A 16,473-nucleotide genomic window follows, 5' to 3' on the forward strand; every position below is an offset into this window, starting at 1 on the left:
CTTTAAGTATCTAGGGGTGGTCATCCATGCCACCGGATCGAGAATATGCGGCTGCCTCTGGCTGAAGATCAGCGAATGCTATTCTCAATTTTTTCTGCACAAAGGGAGGATACTATGTTCCTGCCGCAATTAACTTCTTTCAGGGCAAGTTGCTAGCACAGCTTCTTTACAGGACCTTGCTCGGACCCTCAGCTTAGTGTTTCACACCATTGGAAAGAGTTCAATACAAATTTATTAGAGCGATTCCCCAGATGCCGCGTTTTGTCTCAAATGCACTTCTGTGCCTGGAGACAGAATTGATAAAAGTCAAAGCGAGAATCTGTATAGCTTCTTTAAATCTTTGGCTAAAGCTTAATTTTTTTTCGGCAAGGCCTTGCTCCATTAATCCTCCAAGACAAATTCTCCTCTTCATGGATCAAGGCCATTGAAACCTTGCCAAACTAGGTTTCTCTGCAGCCTCAATACTCAAGTTGAACTACGAGCAAGCAAAACAAACCTTGCAACAAAGGGTAGAGGACATTGAGAGGCAAGTGGACTTGGGGAAAGCTTTCTTGTTTCTGGCTCCAGACTGTACTAGATATGTTGTTACTCCTGCCAGTTATCTTAGCCAGTTGGAGACGGAGAAACACCGGAAAGCATTTTTGCTTGCACAGTGCCATGCGCTTCCATCAACTGTCCTGCACAGCAAGTATAAAAAAATACCATTGGCTAAAAGACTCTGTTCCTGTGGCTCAGGAGAGGTGGAGACAGTGGTGGGATTCAGCCAGTTCTCACCGGTTCAACAGAACCGATAGCTAATTTTTTGTTGCCCAGGCCCAGAATGGACTTCCGGAAATGGCATCCACACAGTAAACCGGTTGTTCACATATTTGAATCCAACCCCTGGCTGGAGACCATTGGACACATACTCTTTTGATATTCTTTTTATAGAGATATTTTAAAAAAGCATATCCTCCCAATAATCGATAGGTGTCCTGGCTGTTCAGACACTGCTTATGTCCAGTGGCTGCTTAAGGACGAATAGACGGTGATTAAAGCGCAGGTGGCTAGATTCTGCACAGCAGCTCTGGGGATTCGTCAGAAACACGTGATTAATCCACCATAGCTATTTTACACAACTAATGCAGCAAACCCTTTTGCATTACTATTCTTTTGTATTTTATTTATTTAATAACTATGGGCCTCACGGTTTAAGGACTGATATTTTAGTATAGTTAGGCCATGTGTAATTGACAGATTGGATGCCCAATTGTGATTTTAATATAGATTTTATGTGTTATTTATGATTTTATTCTAGAATTTTTAACTTTGAATTTTTAACTTTCTTTGACTGTAGTAAACTTGACTTGAGTATCAGTAATCTTTCAGCAATAAAATATAAAAGAGGGTATTATTAGAATCATCTTCCAAAAGATTCTAAGCAGATTCCTATACTCAGCAAAAAAAATGAATGACTTGAGGCGTATTAGACAATTTGAAACAGGTCATTTTTAAGGATATTTTTTAATCACCAGTAGTTTGATTCACATGGATTGTAAAAGAACATTGGACTATGAAAGGACTGTAGATGAGCTTAAGATGTAGACTAAATTTCTAGTATGTAGTACATATTGGCAAAGGAAAGCTAGCAAGAAAAAGTCTTAAGAAGACTTGATAAAGATTAAGGGTGTTATATGGCTGTTCTAGGGACGTGGTGGCTCAGTGGGTTAGGACACTGAGCTTGTCGATCAGAAGGTCGGCAGTTTGGCGGGTCGAATCCCGAGTGCCGCGTAACAGAGTGAGCGCCTGTTACTCGTCCCAGCTTCTGCCAACCTAGCAGTTCGAAAGCACGTAAAAATGCAAGTAGAAAAATAGGGACCACTACGGTGGGAAGGTAACAGCGTTCCGTGCGCCTTTGGCGTCTAGTCATGCCGGCCACATGACCACGGAGACGTCCTCGGACAAGCGCTGGCTCTTCGGCTTTGAAACGGAGATGAGCACTGGCCCCTAGAGTTGGAAACGACTAGCACGCATGTGCGGGGGAACCTTTACCTTTACCTTTTATGGCTGTTCTATAATCTAATGTACCTTTATTTCACAATATGCCCTTGTAGTCCTTCAGCAAATAGTTATTTGTATCAAGAAACAAAGAGATAGACTTGTTGATCTTTTTACACATACCCCTCCAATTAGGTGCCCAAACTAAACTCTTCATTTCTGCCCTCCAATCGTGATCCATTTAATCACTTAATTTACTGCGTACCTGGAAAGTGATGACAAAAATCTGTAAGTTACTTACCTTATTGAGTCATTGCCAAGCTGAAGAGTAGAGGAAAAGAAGCAAAAAATATCATCCTGCAGCTTGTTTGCCTTGAGGAGCTGAAGAAAAAGTTCAGCTCTTAAAAAAAGCATCTAAAGCACAAATGTGGGCACCAAACTACAACAGAAGCTGGGTCCTAAAGGAAATCAGACAGGCAGTCAAAATCTTTGAAACCTTTGGGGAAAAAAAGGATCAAGAACTCTGTCCTCAGGTTACTTTTTTTGTTTGTTTGTTTATTATATTGAAGAAATGTGGGTTTCTGGAGGAGGAAGGGCATTAAACAAAGGAAAAGTTTTGGGAAGCCAGGGCAGACACCCAGCCTACAAGTGTGGCTTCATTGGCCAAGCATGGAAGCTTCTCTGGTATTGGAACACTGCAGTCAGCCTTAATCTAATTGGGTCCTTCTTCCCTGCTGGGCTGTGTTTGGCTTTGCAAAGCTTTTTGCTGCTTGTCTGCCTCCCCTATGATCCCAGCTGGGTGACCTGCCTCTCAGGGCCTCCCCCACCCATGTTTTACTTCCTGCTTACTTAACAACCCTGGAATTGGTTTATCAGTGGCATCAGGGAGAGCAGAGTCTAGGGCACAGGTCTGCAACCCGCGGCTCCGGAGCCACATGCGGTTCTTTCAGCCGTCTCTTGTGGCTCCCAGTCCTCTGCCATGTGCAGTCCAAAAAAAAAAGTGGGACTAAAAAAGTTCAACCAATCAATTCAAATATGCAGGGTAGGTGCATATCTCGCCTTGGCTCCACTGTTCAGTCAAACCCTGTTCTGCACATGCACGCATGTACGCGCATGTGCACACATTTTTTGCGGCTCCCAGTTTTTCCTTTTGTGAGGCAACCGCTTCCGAGTGGCTCTTTCACTGTTTCAGGTTGCTGACCCCTGGTCTAGGGGGTCATTAAGCAAGGCTGTCTCACTTAACAGTTATCATAACCTGCATCCATAATGGGCAGGCTCCATTACAGTTGTAGATCAAGGACTGCTTATTTATTTTCAACACATTTCCCTCTTTCCTCTTTCTGCTAGAAGAACCTTGTGATAGAGAAAGTTTTATGTTATATCAATTAAGTTTACAAATGGACAACTTTAATGAAACATTCATTTCCAGTGAATGTTATTTAATTCTTGTCATTATTCTATTCTTTTTGAGGGAAAAACATATTTGTAGGATTAATTTTAGCTGGAAATAAAAGACCTTATGTATCACTTAAAGAGAACATTTGAATATCGATCTTTTTTTTTAAAGTGTTTTCCTAATGGAGGTGATCAGTGATCCTCCTCCTCCTTCTCTAGAAGGTTGTCTTAATTCAGGGTTATCTTCCTTCCTATATATAGCAATATATTCATTTCGAAGCAAGATCGGTAGCAAACAAATTTAATAAATAAATAAATATTCTGAGTCAAACTTTACACTGCATTAAGAGCTTTTACATTGTGTCATATCTAATTTTTAAAGGAGAAATAATAACTGTGTTGTAATAGTTCTTAAACTTCATGTTGTTTCAGGTCCGAGTGGCTAGAATTCAACAAATTGAGAAGGATATTCTGCGTATAAGACAGCTATTGCAATCCCAAGCTGCTGAGGCAGAGGTTAGTTTTTGGTTTTTTTGCCATTTATTCAGGCATCAATGGGATAAAAAGAAATAATAGGAATTAACAGAATAATGAGCATATTCAATAGAAATAGTTAATAACCTATGCCAGTCTTTTAGCTTTGGTTAAATTGCAGCTGAGTAATATTAAATTATAATGGTATAGAAAAATGTCAAAATGCCTCATCTTGAGCTCAAAATAATCCAGTTTTGAGTTTGAACTGTTCTAACTGATACTGTTTTGTCTATCTTAAAAGTGTCCTAAGTGCAAAATTGCCCCATTTCAGACTTTTAAAACATTGTTTTGAGTTCAGAAGATAAACAGTTGAAATCTGTTTTGGGTTTGAAATGTTTTGCAAACCAGTATTATATTGTTTCAGTCAGACAAGAAGTTTGTTTAAAGTGTCTTTTCTTTTTTAATATGATACATTCAGTGCAACTAATAGCACGATCCTCCAGTCACTTAAAGAATCAATAGCCATACAAAAAAGTTGCCTCTGACTTAAAACAACATGCAGGCAGTCCCAGTTGTAGTAATTAGGCCACAACCTCTCCTGCCATATGCAAACTGCTTCTGCTTCAATGCTCCCCCATCTCCCCACTATCGTTGCCCTTTTGTCCATCCTGCACAGCATGGCTAAGATGAGGAGGCCACTGAATCCTACCATTACCCTGAGCTGATCTTTTTTTTTGTATATATATTTTTATTAATTTTCCATTATTACAATAATATCTTTAAAAAGCAACATGGTGTCCAGGTTACAATAGTTCCATTTCAGACAAATACATATTATTACAAATTTCCAAGTTATAATCAATACTTCCTCTCTCTTTTTCCCTTTAATACTTATCTAAATTAATATATTTCTTATTGCTACCCATCAGTCATTTAATAGTTTATATTAAGAAAACATATATATATATATATATATATATATATATATATATATATATATATATATATATATATATATATATATATATATATATATATATATATATATATATATATATATATATATATATATATATATATATATATATATATATATGTATGTATGTATGTAGATCTTTGGTCATTCGGGTTTTTCCCCACGTAGAATTGGTGGTATCAGGGCAACGTTTTGACGAAATCTCATCCGTCATTCTCAGGCTGGTATATATATTTAGTATATTTCATATTTTAACATTCCATCTTTAACACATCAAACACCTTATCTATTTTTCTAGCTTTAATTTTACATTGATATTGAAATTAAAACGTTTAAGACTTCTCATTTTCATATTGCTAAATAACCTTTCCCTTTACACAATTTTCTTCAATATGTGGTAATGTAATCCAGTTCTTATTTATCTCATTTCCATATCCATATCAATTATACAATATTTAGAATAGTAGTCATTAAAATACCAATTTGTAAGGAGGAGAGAGAAAAAAACAAAGAAGGAGGACAATATAATATTCTTGTTTCTCATTTATAGTTTCCACATATTAAAAATTAACCAAAATTTCTTCCATTTCAACATTTAATACATCCTTTCATGTCTCTACATCCAAGTATATTATTTACATTCTATCATTTTTAGCATATATACATCTTAACCCATATTTAAAAAACTCAATATTTCAATGTTAGTATTCATACATCTGTATTTTATTTTTTATTTATTTATTTAGTTAATCAGTATTTTTATCTACTCATCAAAACAATCTCTCGTAATTACAATACAATCCTGTCTATTTTAATATTATCTATTTCAGGCCTCTTAAAAATGCTCATATTTCTTCAATCTTATTCTTGCTTTCTTCCTTTGCCATGTCATTTTACGCTTCTTTGCCTCAGGGTCATCAAAGCATTCTTGTATTACTATATCATATTGAAGTGGCCCTCCAGTTTCCACATTTGAAGGATTGAAGAATCTGCCAACAGCACCAAATCTTCTCATTATTTTCACCTCTTGATATAATTGTCCTTGTCCAAATAAACTTCCTTCCATATTTTCTCCATTACAATCTTCAAAAAACCTGTATTTGTTGAATATTTAATTCTTCTGCCAATGTATTTGATTGTTCTATTTCTTCTGTTAAGTTTTGTCCCAATAAAATATTAATTGTAGTCACAGTTTGAATTTGAGTTTGTTTCATCGAGATGCTTTCTAATTCTTTTCCAAAAGCTCTTATTTCATCACCAGCTGTAGAAAGGAACTGATAGGTTTGGTAAGATATTTCCCACAAAGCCTGAATTTGTTTTTGAAACTCTTCCATCGTGAAAATTCACATCTGGTGTTCAAGGTTACTCTTATCTTGTTTTTCTTAAATAGTTTCTTGTTTTTTTTAAAGAGAAAGTCAGATTGCAATTTCATGTTTAGCCACTGGGTGTCCCCCAAGTACTTTGGAAATTCTTTTCTTTTAGTATTTCTTTCTTTAACGTTTTTTTTCAAAAAGCACCCCTGGGCTTGTTCGCCGCCTTTTGAAGGGAGGGTTAAATTTCCCCCTCCCTCTCCACAGGGGGAAAGTACTTAACAGTTTAATTAGATGAAAAGAAGATGATTAATGTATAAGAGAGGAATCTTACCCCCGTCTCTTCCATGCTGCTTTAATGTTGCCTGATGGTAAGTTTGACTTCGGCTGTCTGCAGCCTAGTAACTGGCCATATTCCTATGGTCAGTCTTTTATCCACCAGTACAAAGGGAATGCAGGCACTAACGGGGGGGGGTTGCTGCTCCCCCGCGTTTCTGCAAAAGCCCCTTCTGTCTGGACACCCCTCCAGGGCGACTCTTCGGTCCTTTTAGGACCCCCCAGTGATGCGAATCTGGACATGGAAGACGGGAGCCGTCCTCCAGACGTCCATTGTCAGCTGTTGGCAAACCGGAAGTACCCTGAGCTGATCTTCACTGTTGTCTTCATCTCCTCTCCCCTCTTTTTCCCTTTCCTTCCTTCTCAGCCCAGTCCAGTCTGGTTTGGGAGATGCAGCCTCTCCTCTTGCCCAACTCAGCTGAACTTTGCCAATGGAACCATGAGGAATTTTGCAGGGAAGAACTCCCCAAGCAGAGTGCCTGGCGTGCCCTGGAGCCAGAGCTGGGAGTTGTGGGTTGGAGAGACAGAAGTGCAGCCACAGTGTGCACCAAAAGGCACTGAACATGCCCTGGCGCTGCATAGTTTCTCTTTCTCCTGCCTTGCCTCCGCTGTTCAAAGATCAAAAAGCAGCGATCCCTGGCAGAGGGACTCATGTGTTGGCGGCAGTTCTTTGTTGGCAGTATCAGAACTAGGAAGAAAGCAGAAGCTTCTGCAGGTAGCAGGTTGCATCAGGATTTTTGCATCAGGGCAACGGACAAGTCTAGGGCAAACTGGCACAAACCCCTCCTCTCAGGGCACGCATGTCAGCATGAACCCTGGCTTAACAGCAGGCTGAAACTGCTGAAGTGGAGCAGGCCCACCAAGACTCCAGCAGCTCAGTTTTTGAACCACCCAAGTTGATTGCTATTGCCACAACTACTGGCAGCAAATTCCACAAAGTATATCTGTAGTTTATATTGGTCCCACATCTCTCTGGATTTTGTTTCAAAATCGAACTGACCTTGTAACAGAGTGAGAAAAATGCATGCTTCCTTTTATATGCACCCTGCATGATTTTGTATACCTCCAGCTTTTTTGTATACCTCCAACTTGATTTTGTATACCTCCAACTTTTTTGTTTTTAATTCTCTTAATGATCATAAGTGTGGCATTTTCTTTTTTACAGCAACTGTGCAGTGTTCACTGTTCAGACCACTATTTCTCTAATACAGCTTCCTGGATCTATTATAATTGGTTCAGATCCCATTAACAGGTTGATTGGATTTTCTGTGTCAATATGCATCAATTTGCATAATTTATGCTGAATCTCAGTATATATTTGAAGTCTATTTTGGAGAGATCCTTTGGAATGTTTCACAAACCCTTTTTTGATTTTACTCTGTTGATCAGCAGTACAACTACTTCACTGCTCGCTCTCATTCTGATATTTTTCTTTAAAAATTAAAAATCGCCAATATCAACACTTAGTTGATGACTAGTACATAGGATATATGTAACTTCCAGCTAATGTTCCATGCCTTGAACTGAAAACAGTTTTAAAATGTTGGTTTTTATTTTTAAGGACATACATGGCTTGGCTCTGAATTATTCCTCAGAACCTCCAAGTAAATCAGGATCATGGATTTTCTAGTAGAACCTGCTAGTGATCTCCCACTGCTGAGTTATTTCTCAAGTAATGAATCCAATAAATACTTTAAAAATATATTGAGGGCAGGAAATACACAAGTTTATAAACATTGAAATTTCATTGTAAAATTCTGCACAAAGAATTGTACTTCCACGTAAAAGTCATTTCTTTTAAAGTTATATTTTTGCGCTCCACAGGTTGACAACAGTAAAACTTTCACGGTATTTCATTTCTTTGAAACCAGATATTTGTCTACTCTAAAAATGAAGAACCCATTTTGTTCTAGTAGTTAGAGAAGATTCTACCAAGGAGAAGAACAAAAAGGAGAAGGAATAAAATCAGTATATGAAGTCTAGGTTTATCATTTTAGTATCAAGATTTTATTTATCAGAAAAATAAATTTAGAAGGAAGTATGCCTCTTCTGGCCCAATAAATCTGATTTTACCATGGATAGGAGTTGTAATTACCTACAATCATTGAATCCGTTATTGATTACAGTTTGGTTGAAATTAGAGAAATCTTGTGCTCTTAAAACTTCTATCTGCAAAATATAACAAGTGATAATACCTGATTTTGGTAGAGAAAAATTAAACTTTAGTATTGGAAGAAACCAATATTTTTTAACAGTAAGGAACACTCTTTTATGATGAACCAAGCAGAACAGTAAAGGTAAAGGTAAAGGTTCCCCCGCACACGCGTGCTAGTCGTTTCCGACTCTAGGGGCCGGTGCTCATCTCCGTTTCAAAGCCGAAGAGCCAGCGCTTGTCCGAGGACGTCTCCGTGGTCATGTGGCCGGCATGACTAGACGGCAATGGCGCACGGAACGCTGTTACCTTCCCACCGTAGTGGTCCCTATTTTTCTACTTGCATTTTTACATGCTTTCGAACTGCTAAGCATCAGGGTAGCTATAGCTAAACATGAGAACTGCCAGGTTTTGATAAATTCAACAAAAAATACAGGTGACTCATGTGTCTCAACTTCTGTGGAAGTTCAAATGTGTATATGCTTCCAGAGTGGATATCAGCTTGACTTAAAGCTATGTCTGTGGTAGTTCTTAACCTAATTTATACACCGAAATAGAACTAAAGAAATAAAAGAAGCAGAAAGTAACAACAAAATGGAAGGGAGGGAAAAGAGAGAAAAGCAGATCTGCATAAAAAGATCAGATGTCCACAATACTCAGGTATCACCATGTTGAAAACCTTAAAGCCAATGACACTTGAATTAGTACCTTAAAGCAATCAAACCTATGTTGTTTTTTATACTCTTTTATGTTGAGTTCTTGGAGTTCCTCAGAAAAGTGCTGTAACACATGGCCAACCAAACAATACTAAGGGAACCATAATTGAAGTGCAAACCTCTTAATAGCCACTAGATGGAAGCATCTAATAATACCATTTTTGCTACCATTCAAGGGATTCCTGTTTTTGCAGCTCCTGTATGCAACACAGTTGTTGGAGAAGTGAACAGAACTAGCCTACAGGTTGGAACATTAAGAGGGCATATGTGCTTTCACCCTATGAAACATGCAGTCAAAATAAAAGACCAGTATAAGAATATAAGTAGCTTAAGAGGAGAATCTGGGCAGTTGTAGGAAGAGACATAATGAGATGAAGAGAATAGCAGCATTCTATGGCAGGAACAGCAGCCAAGGACAGAAGGTTAACTAAAATCTAAGAAAGTATTAGCAATTCAAGCCTGATTACAAAAGGAAGGAGGGAGAAGCAGGGGAGAAGCTTTATAGAAAAAGGTAACAAATTTATAAAAACATGTAGAATGTAGTACGTAGATATAAGATACAGAAATGTAAGACAAAAGTACATGGAAAAAACCCACAAAGATAGCGATAAAAAATAGAAGACATAGAAATAAAGTATAACTATTGGAATAAGTGTATAATCTCATTTTTTAACAATAAATCCCTGCATCAAAGAAGATAAATTTCATTTCTTATTTGTGGTCTGTACCATGTTCCTTAAAGAATCTGTAACTGAGTGCAGACTTTAAACATGGAAGGACAAGAAAATGTTAAATAATGGCAACAATAAAAAAGGGGGTGGGAAAGAAAAGTAGAGACCTTTAAAAGAAGATAGGTGAAATTACAGGAATATTTGCAGGAATCCTTAAGAATAAACATAAAAGTGATCCGATAGAGGCAAATAAGGTTAAAAGAAGATGGAATGACTTTTGAAATCCTTTATAAATGGGGTTACAACATGAGAGAATCATTTGTGATAGATGATCCTTGTTTAGCAACCACAATCAGGTCCAGCAATTTGGTCATTCAGTGAGGAATCACATGATCATGACTTTGCTTATGATTTTACTTCAGCTTTTCCTTTTTCCTAATTCCCTTGCCTTTTAGAATGCCTACCCCAGCATTGGGACGATTAGCAAGAAGGGAATTATCGTTGGGTTTACATTCGTTGGAGGGAATGGGGTTACAAGAATAAGGAGGGAGTAATGTGGAATACACATCAAAAGGATTGTGCATGCATCATTTGCCTAGCATGCTTGGGCTGGAGATCTTTTAAAATCCTGTATTATAGAGATGTCCCCATAAAATATGCATAATAGCTCTGAGCAGTAAAATGGTTCTATATGATGTTCTATATTTCAGTCAGTTTTTTTAAAAAAATAATGTTGCTTTTATAAGTAAAGAACCTATAAACTTATTTATAAATTTGGGGTTTTTTTCCCAGGAAAAATGGATAGTTTTATAAATCTAACTAGAAATTAAGCTAGGGACAATGCATTATTTGCTGTTAAAATGGATGCTTCCATAGAGGTCATCCTATAACTGAAACATTAAAAATGCTTTTTAAACTGAAGTTCTGTGTAGATTTTTATGCAAATATTTATTTGTATTATTTTGATTGCTTTATTTGTAGCCTCCAGTAAATGCGTAGGTCATGTGACAAAGCAGCTTGTTCTAATTCTGTTACATTTCTGAAAGTGATGTGAGCACAGCTGGTGGAAGATGGTGTCTTGTGTCTCACAGCAGATCCTTTGTCTTCTAGAGCTATAATCCTCAGAGGACATGCTTCACTTTCATGCTACAGTTTTGCTTAGGCAGCCAGTCTCGAGTGCTAATTATTGAGGCTGGGGATTATAAAATACAAAGTACACTTTAGTGGAATGTAAAATTACAGCATTGATTCGTTCAGTTTTTAGAAGGTTTTGCATGATGAAGTGTATTTGATCTCTATGCATAATGCCAGAAATTCTTGCGTTAACAGAGAACAGCTCCAAGCAAGCATGGTGCAAGTTCACATGAATCTGAAAGGCAAAATGAATGTCAAGGAGCAGCTGAAATCGTTGTGGCAACTGCTGGCAGTAGCCAGGTAAGGCTATAAATTGTGCTTAAAAATACAGTCTTCTTGTAGGTTATAGGTAGTAATTCTGTAATAGCAACTTGTGCCTACATGAATTATTTCATTTTTGTTAAACCAGAAAGCTAGCGTGCCACTGGAAGAGATGAACGCTCTTTAATCTGCTACAGAAGATTTTTTTCTAAACTGAAATATTTTAATATTCCATATTGTAATAGTATAATTCTTGTTCAAAGAGCTATTATGAATACATTTGGAGGAAAAGGAATAAATGTATCTTTAAATTGATTTGTCATTTTTAATATGAGCATGTGAGTCAAAAGAATATTCTTTTCAATTGTGGAATGATTTTGAAATAGATTTGTTTTTCTTAAAAGGTGGAATTTTGTAAACCAAATAATTCCATCATTCTAGGGAAATGTTGAAAGAAGATATATTTTAAAAAGTGCTTCCTGTGTTGTACATTATGTATTAATTTGGATATAGTCCAGCTCTACCTTTATACATGGCAGGGATTATCATCTAATTTAATATAGATCTGCATTTTGCTTACAAGAGCCCTTTATAATATATATGCATATGCTTTGGATCTGCATTAATAACTAGAATTATTATATTTTTTCATAAATCAATTTTTACAAATCTGTAAAATAGTTTAAATCCACTTATGTACATATATACCTTCTTAATTTTATTTAAAGTTATTAAGACTTCCTAGTATTATATAGCAACTATAGCTAAAATGTATTTTTAATTTTATTCTTTTTCTCTGTTTTGGAACAACAAAGATCCATTGCTAAATCCTAATGAAAATTTAATTTAAAAGTTAAAAAAGATAGGAGGACATATTATTGTAAATAACCTTCACTATTTGACTTTGTTGCTGTTGTTGCTTTGTCACATTTTATTTTGATTATTTGTGTACTGAAACCTAAATATATCTCAAACCAGAAAATGAATTTTAAGCAGCTTTCCTTTTTAATAAGAAAAGTTCCATCATAACATGTTTGACTAACAGGATTTCAGTGCATTATTTTTTATTTTTTTATTTGACCATTTTTATAGAACATAACATTAAAAATGAGGTTGCTTAAAATGAGATGTAATAAAAGCACTGGACTAAAAAAAATGTAAGCAAGTCAGAGTAGTAATATTCAGATTACAAAAATAAAGTTACTTAAAAGGTGGCATCAATACAAAATAATTCAGTTATTTATTAGTACAGCCTAGTATGCCACTTCACTTTCGTGGTAGCTCTAATGGTTAAAAATAGGTTTCTCAGTTTTATTCAAAGTACTTGTTATCATCAAGAGAGGTATATATGCTGTTGCACTGGTATACTGCCTTCCCAGAATTATTCAGTCCAACCACCTGGAGAAGGTCTGCTGAGAATCCTTGCAGGAAGTGCTTAGAACTTGGGTTAGATCATGGTGAGGCGGGGCAAAGGGCCGGGATGGTTTTGCGTGCACGCGTCATTTTCATAAATGCAACTTTGCATACACATGTGCGCTCACCCACCACTTCTATGGTCCGGTTCCGAATGGGCTGCGGTCTGGCACTAGGCCACGGATTGGGGGTTGGAGACCCCTGGGTTAGATGACAAGCCTTCTGTGTAGTGACCACTTAACCTAGAATCTGCTTTCCTGGAGGAATATGCAAAACTCTTTCCTCCTTAATATTGCACAAGTCAATGAAAAGTTTCTATCATCATAGTTGATTTAATGTAGCCATTCCATCTTTGCATGTTTTGTTTTTACTTTTGATATTTTCTGTTCTTCTATCTTTTTTGTACTCTGCCCACAGTCTTACATTTGGGACAATCTATGACTACGGTAAATAAAGAAATCCATAGCTTTATGATTATTTAATCTCTGCAATAATTCAAAACCATACAAAATCAGACAAAGAATAACAGCAAAATAATCTGTTATAACATCAGATGCAGTCATCACTTCCAGACAATCATCAGCTAATTCAGCCACAGCATAATAAAACTTTATTCCTGGAAGGCTCTGTGGAAGAGTTGTGTTTTAACTTCCTGAATATTAATGTTCTGTAATTGAGCTTTAATTGCTTCTATTTTATTATATATTTGGTATTATACTAGTTCTGCCTTCAGTAGCTCAGATCCAAAAAAATGTAGAAACAACAAGATAGTGGTTTTTTCCCCTTCTTCCAGTAGCAGGTGTTTAGCTTCTTAGAAAATCAGAAATGAAAGCTTCTGTTCAGGGAAGCTTTAAATAATTCTTCCTTTCTATTAAGTTATCTGTAGCAAACTATCCCAGTTCAAGAGGATCCCCCAGAGTAATATGGGGTCCTTAGGGGGAAGAGGAGACCAATAATTACTTTTCAGTGGTGTGTTTTAAAGTAGAATTGTATATAAGGCCATTTTCAAGTTGAACTCAACTTCTGGTGACTTCATGGACAAATCCATATAATTTTCTTTGCAAAATACAGAGATGATCTTGCATCTTCTACTGTAAATGTTTTTCAGACTGCTACCTTTGGGGTTTCGGGGTCCTAGTACAATTCAGCTGCAATTGACCCTTTTGACAGATATTACTCTAATATAATACATATTTTACCTATCATGCAATTTCTTTTTATGTCAATCAAATTTATGTAAAACACAGAACTTTATGCAAAGCAGGTTTGATGATAAGAACCAGTTTGGTCTAGTGGTTAAGGCACCAGGTTCTAGTCCTGCCTTAGACATGAAAAACTTTCTGGGTGACAGTCACTTTCTCTCCCACCTCAGAGGGTTATTGTTATTGCAGAGAAATAGGTGGAAATATTGTGTGTGTTCACTGCCTTGAGATATTTATAAAAATAACAAAGTTGGGAAAGAAATAGTTTTGACATCAAAATCTGGGGATGTTCCCATTGTGTCTGGAAAGCTTCAACTTGTGCAGATTTCCTTAGTTGTTCTGGTGATGTAAAACAGCTGCGCCATTGCAAAGCTCACATACTATTTTGCTTGATTCTGTTATAATCAATAACTTCCATTATTTAATGAATGAATTATTTTTATTTATGCAACTGATGCTGATGCATTTTCACCTTAATATTACTTTGTTTTTATTTCATTTATACTGTTCCCCCCACTCCCTGGAAGACACTGTTTAAGATAGCAGCCCTATTTTAGAACTCTGTCATCACCTTTACTCTACAAATAAATTATTTTTAGAAATCAAAATTGCTATTTTTCTGCTGCAAGCTGGTATAATGGTGTGTCTTGGCTTTAGGTCTTGTTGTTCTGCAAATATACAGTTTCACCTATCCATGTGACTCCTGAAGAGCTTTGAAATCATTAGTTCTACCTTATATTGCCCATCTGGGAGTTACCCAATCAATAAAAAGATGGAATGGATTCATTTACAAAGGTGATGGGTGCACTGCTGCAGGATCTGAAAGAGCAAGTTAGGAGCAGATAATGATGGGAGAAAATTGTGGTTACTAAGAGTCAACACTGATTTGATGGCATTTAATCAATTAATGAATTGAAAATAAAATCCTACAAAAGGACCTGTTTTTGCATAAGTGGCAAACTCTTTTTTCTCTATACTATGGTGGCTTATTATTATAACATATTGAATAAAAATCTAAACAATAATGAGATAATGAGCTTCGGTGTAAGAACTGTAGTGGAAGATTATATATTGCTGGCACTTGACTCCACTTACATTGGCGCATATATTTCAGAATTATTTTTGCAAATGTTTGTGAGGTTGTCAAAAAAGTGGCCTCAGTTTCATTTGTGATAGTCATTCAATAAAGGCATGCTCTTATGGCATAACATTTTTGCACGAAAGTACCACTATTAAATAAAAAAATAAATGCTTCCCAGATTTAGGTTTATTACATTTATTTACAGGACCAGATTTCAAGTTTAAAACTAAGGAGCTTACTATTTATTTAATATTAGCAAATAAAATAATAATTGCCCAACATTGAAAAAAACTGGATAGATGTGAATTAACAAATTCACTTCAGTTGCTGACTTTCAAAAAAAAAATCACAGGTACTGTTAAAATAATGAATCATCAGACAATTCTATCAAGTTTGGATGGATTTTATAGTTTATCTCAAAAGCAATAGGCTATAATATGGTAACTTTTATGGTAATTTTTTATATCTACAGTACCTGTCTCTTTGCTTCCCTTTTAAGTAGATATTTAAAATACTTTCTATATACCTTTTATCTATGCATCTTGGATTTATGTTATTTTGTTACTAGATAATGTTAATCATAGTTCAATAAAATATACATACGGAAATAATGAGATTTACTGAGTTGACTTATTTACTGGAACAATAAGTTCCACATTTGCATTGTGCTAATATTTTAACCCCCTTAACCCTATTTCTTAAACTTACAGAGTTCAACTGCTCGGATGGACCATGAAACATCCAGTGTTATGAGTTCTAATAGTAATTACTCTGTTCCTCGAAGACTGACAAGTCATTTAGGCACCAAGGTAACCAAAGTTTTCTGTAGATTTGCTAATCCTCCATTTTATAATTAAAATATATTGTACATCTGCATTGACCTATCTGAATTTATAATCAGTAATGGATGCTCTCTAGTCCCTATTCTGCTTAGTGAATTCAGAGAAACAGGTGTGAAGATGAAGAATATCTATTTGGAGATGAATGGAGTCATTTTTTTTAAACTATGAAAGAGATTTTAATAGATGGAATAGTCTGCTGCACTGGGATATTTTAATGGTTTATATGGCTGTTTTTAAATTGATACAATTATAATCTTTTAAAAAATGCATTGTTTTGTGTTTACTAATTATTTACAACATTCATAAAATTTTGGGCTTTAAGGTTTTTACAGTAGTCATTTAATGAATACAGAAAAATACAAAAAAAGCTGAATAGTTGAGAAAACACTATATGCTGAAATTCAGGGTGAAATGTATTGATATGTATATAGACTTTTATTACAGTGAAGCAGCCTGAAGATGGCCGTAATTAATATATAACTCCAGAAATGCACACCTGGTATATAGAGTTAGTGGTTAATATTATTTTTAAT

The 16,473-nt window shown here is 35.9% G+C and overlaps 1 protein-coding gene across 7 annotated transcripts in view; it reads left to right on the top strand.

The window, feature by feature from the left end:
- APC (APC regulator of WNT signaling pathway) overlaps positions 1-16,473 on the top strand; it is a 79,978-nt gene that overhangs the window by 34,550 nt on the left and 28,955 nt on the right. For 5 of the 7 annotated variants that reach the window (XM_081320273.1, XM_081320272.1, XM_081320276.1 and 2 more), the window contains 3 exons: positions 3,805-3,888; positions 11,337-11,441; positions 15,809-15,907. In XM_081320273.1, the coding sequence (XP_081176399.1) occupies positions 3,805-3,888; positions 11,337-11,441; positions 15,809-15,907 (288 nt within the window). Of the gene's footprint in view, positions 1-3,804; positions 3,889-8,982; positions 9,281-11,336; positions 11,442-14,733; positions 14,813-15,808; positions 15,908-16,473 lie in introns of those variants that run through there. The other 2 variants (XM_081320277.1, XM_081320278.1) reach the window with 2 other exon arrangements.

The sequence above is a fragment of the Vipera berus genome (genome assembly GCF_964194415.1).
Source record: "Vipera berus genome assembly, chromosome: 2".
Lineage (NCBI taxonomy): Eukaryota > Metazoa > Chordata > Lepidosauria > Squamata > Viperidae > Vipera > Vipera berus.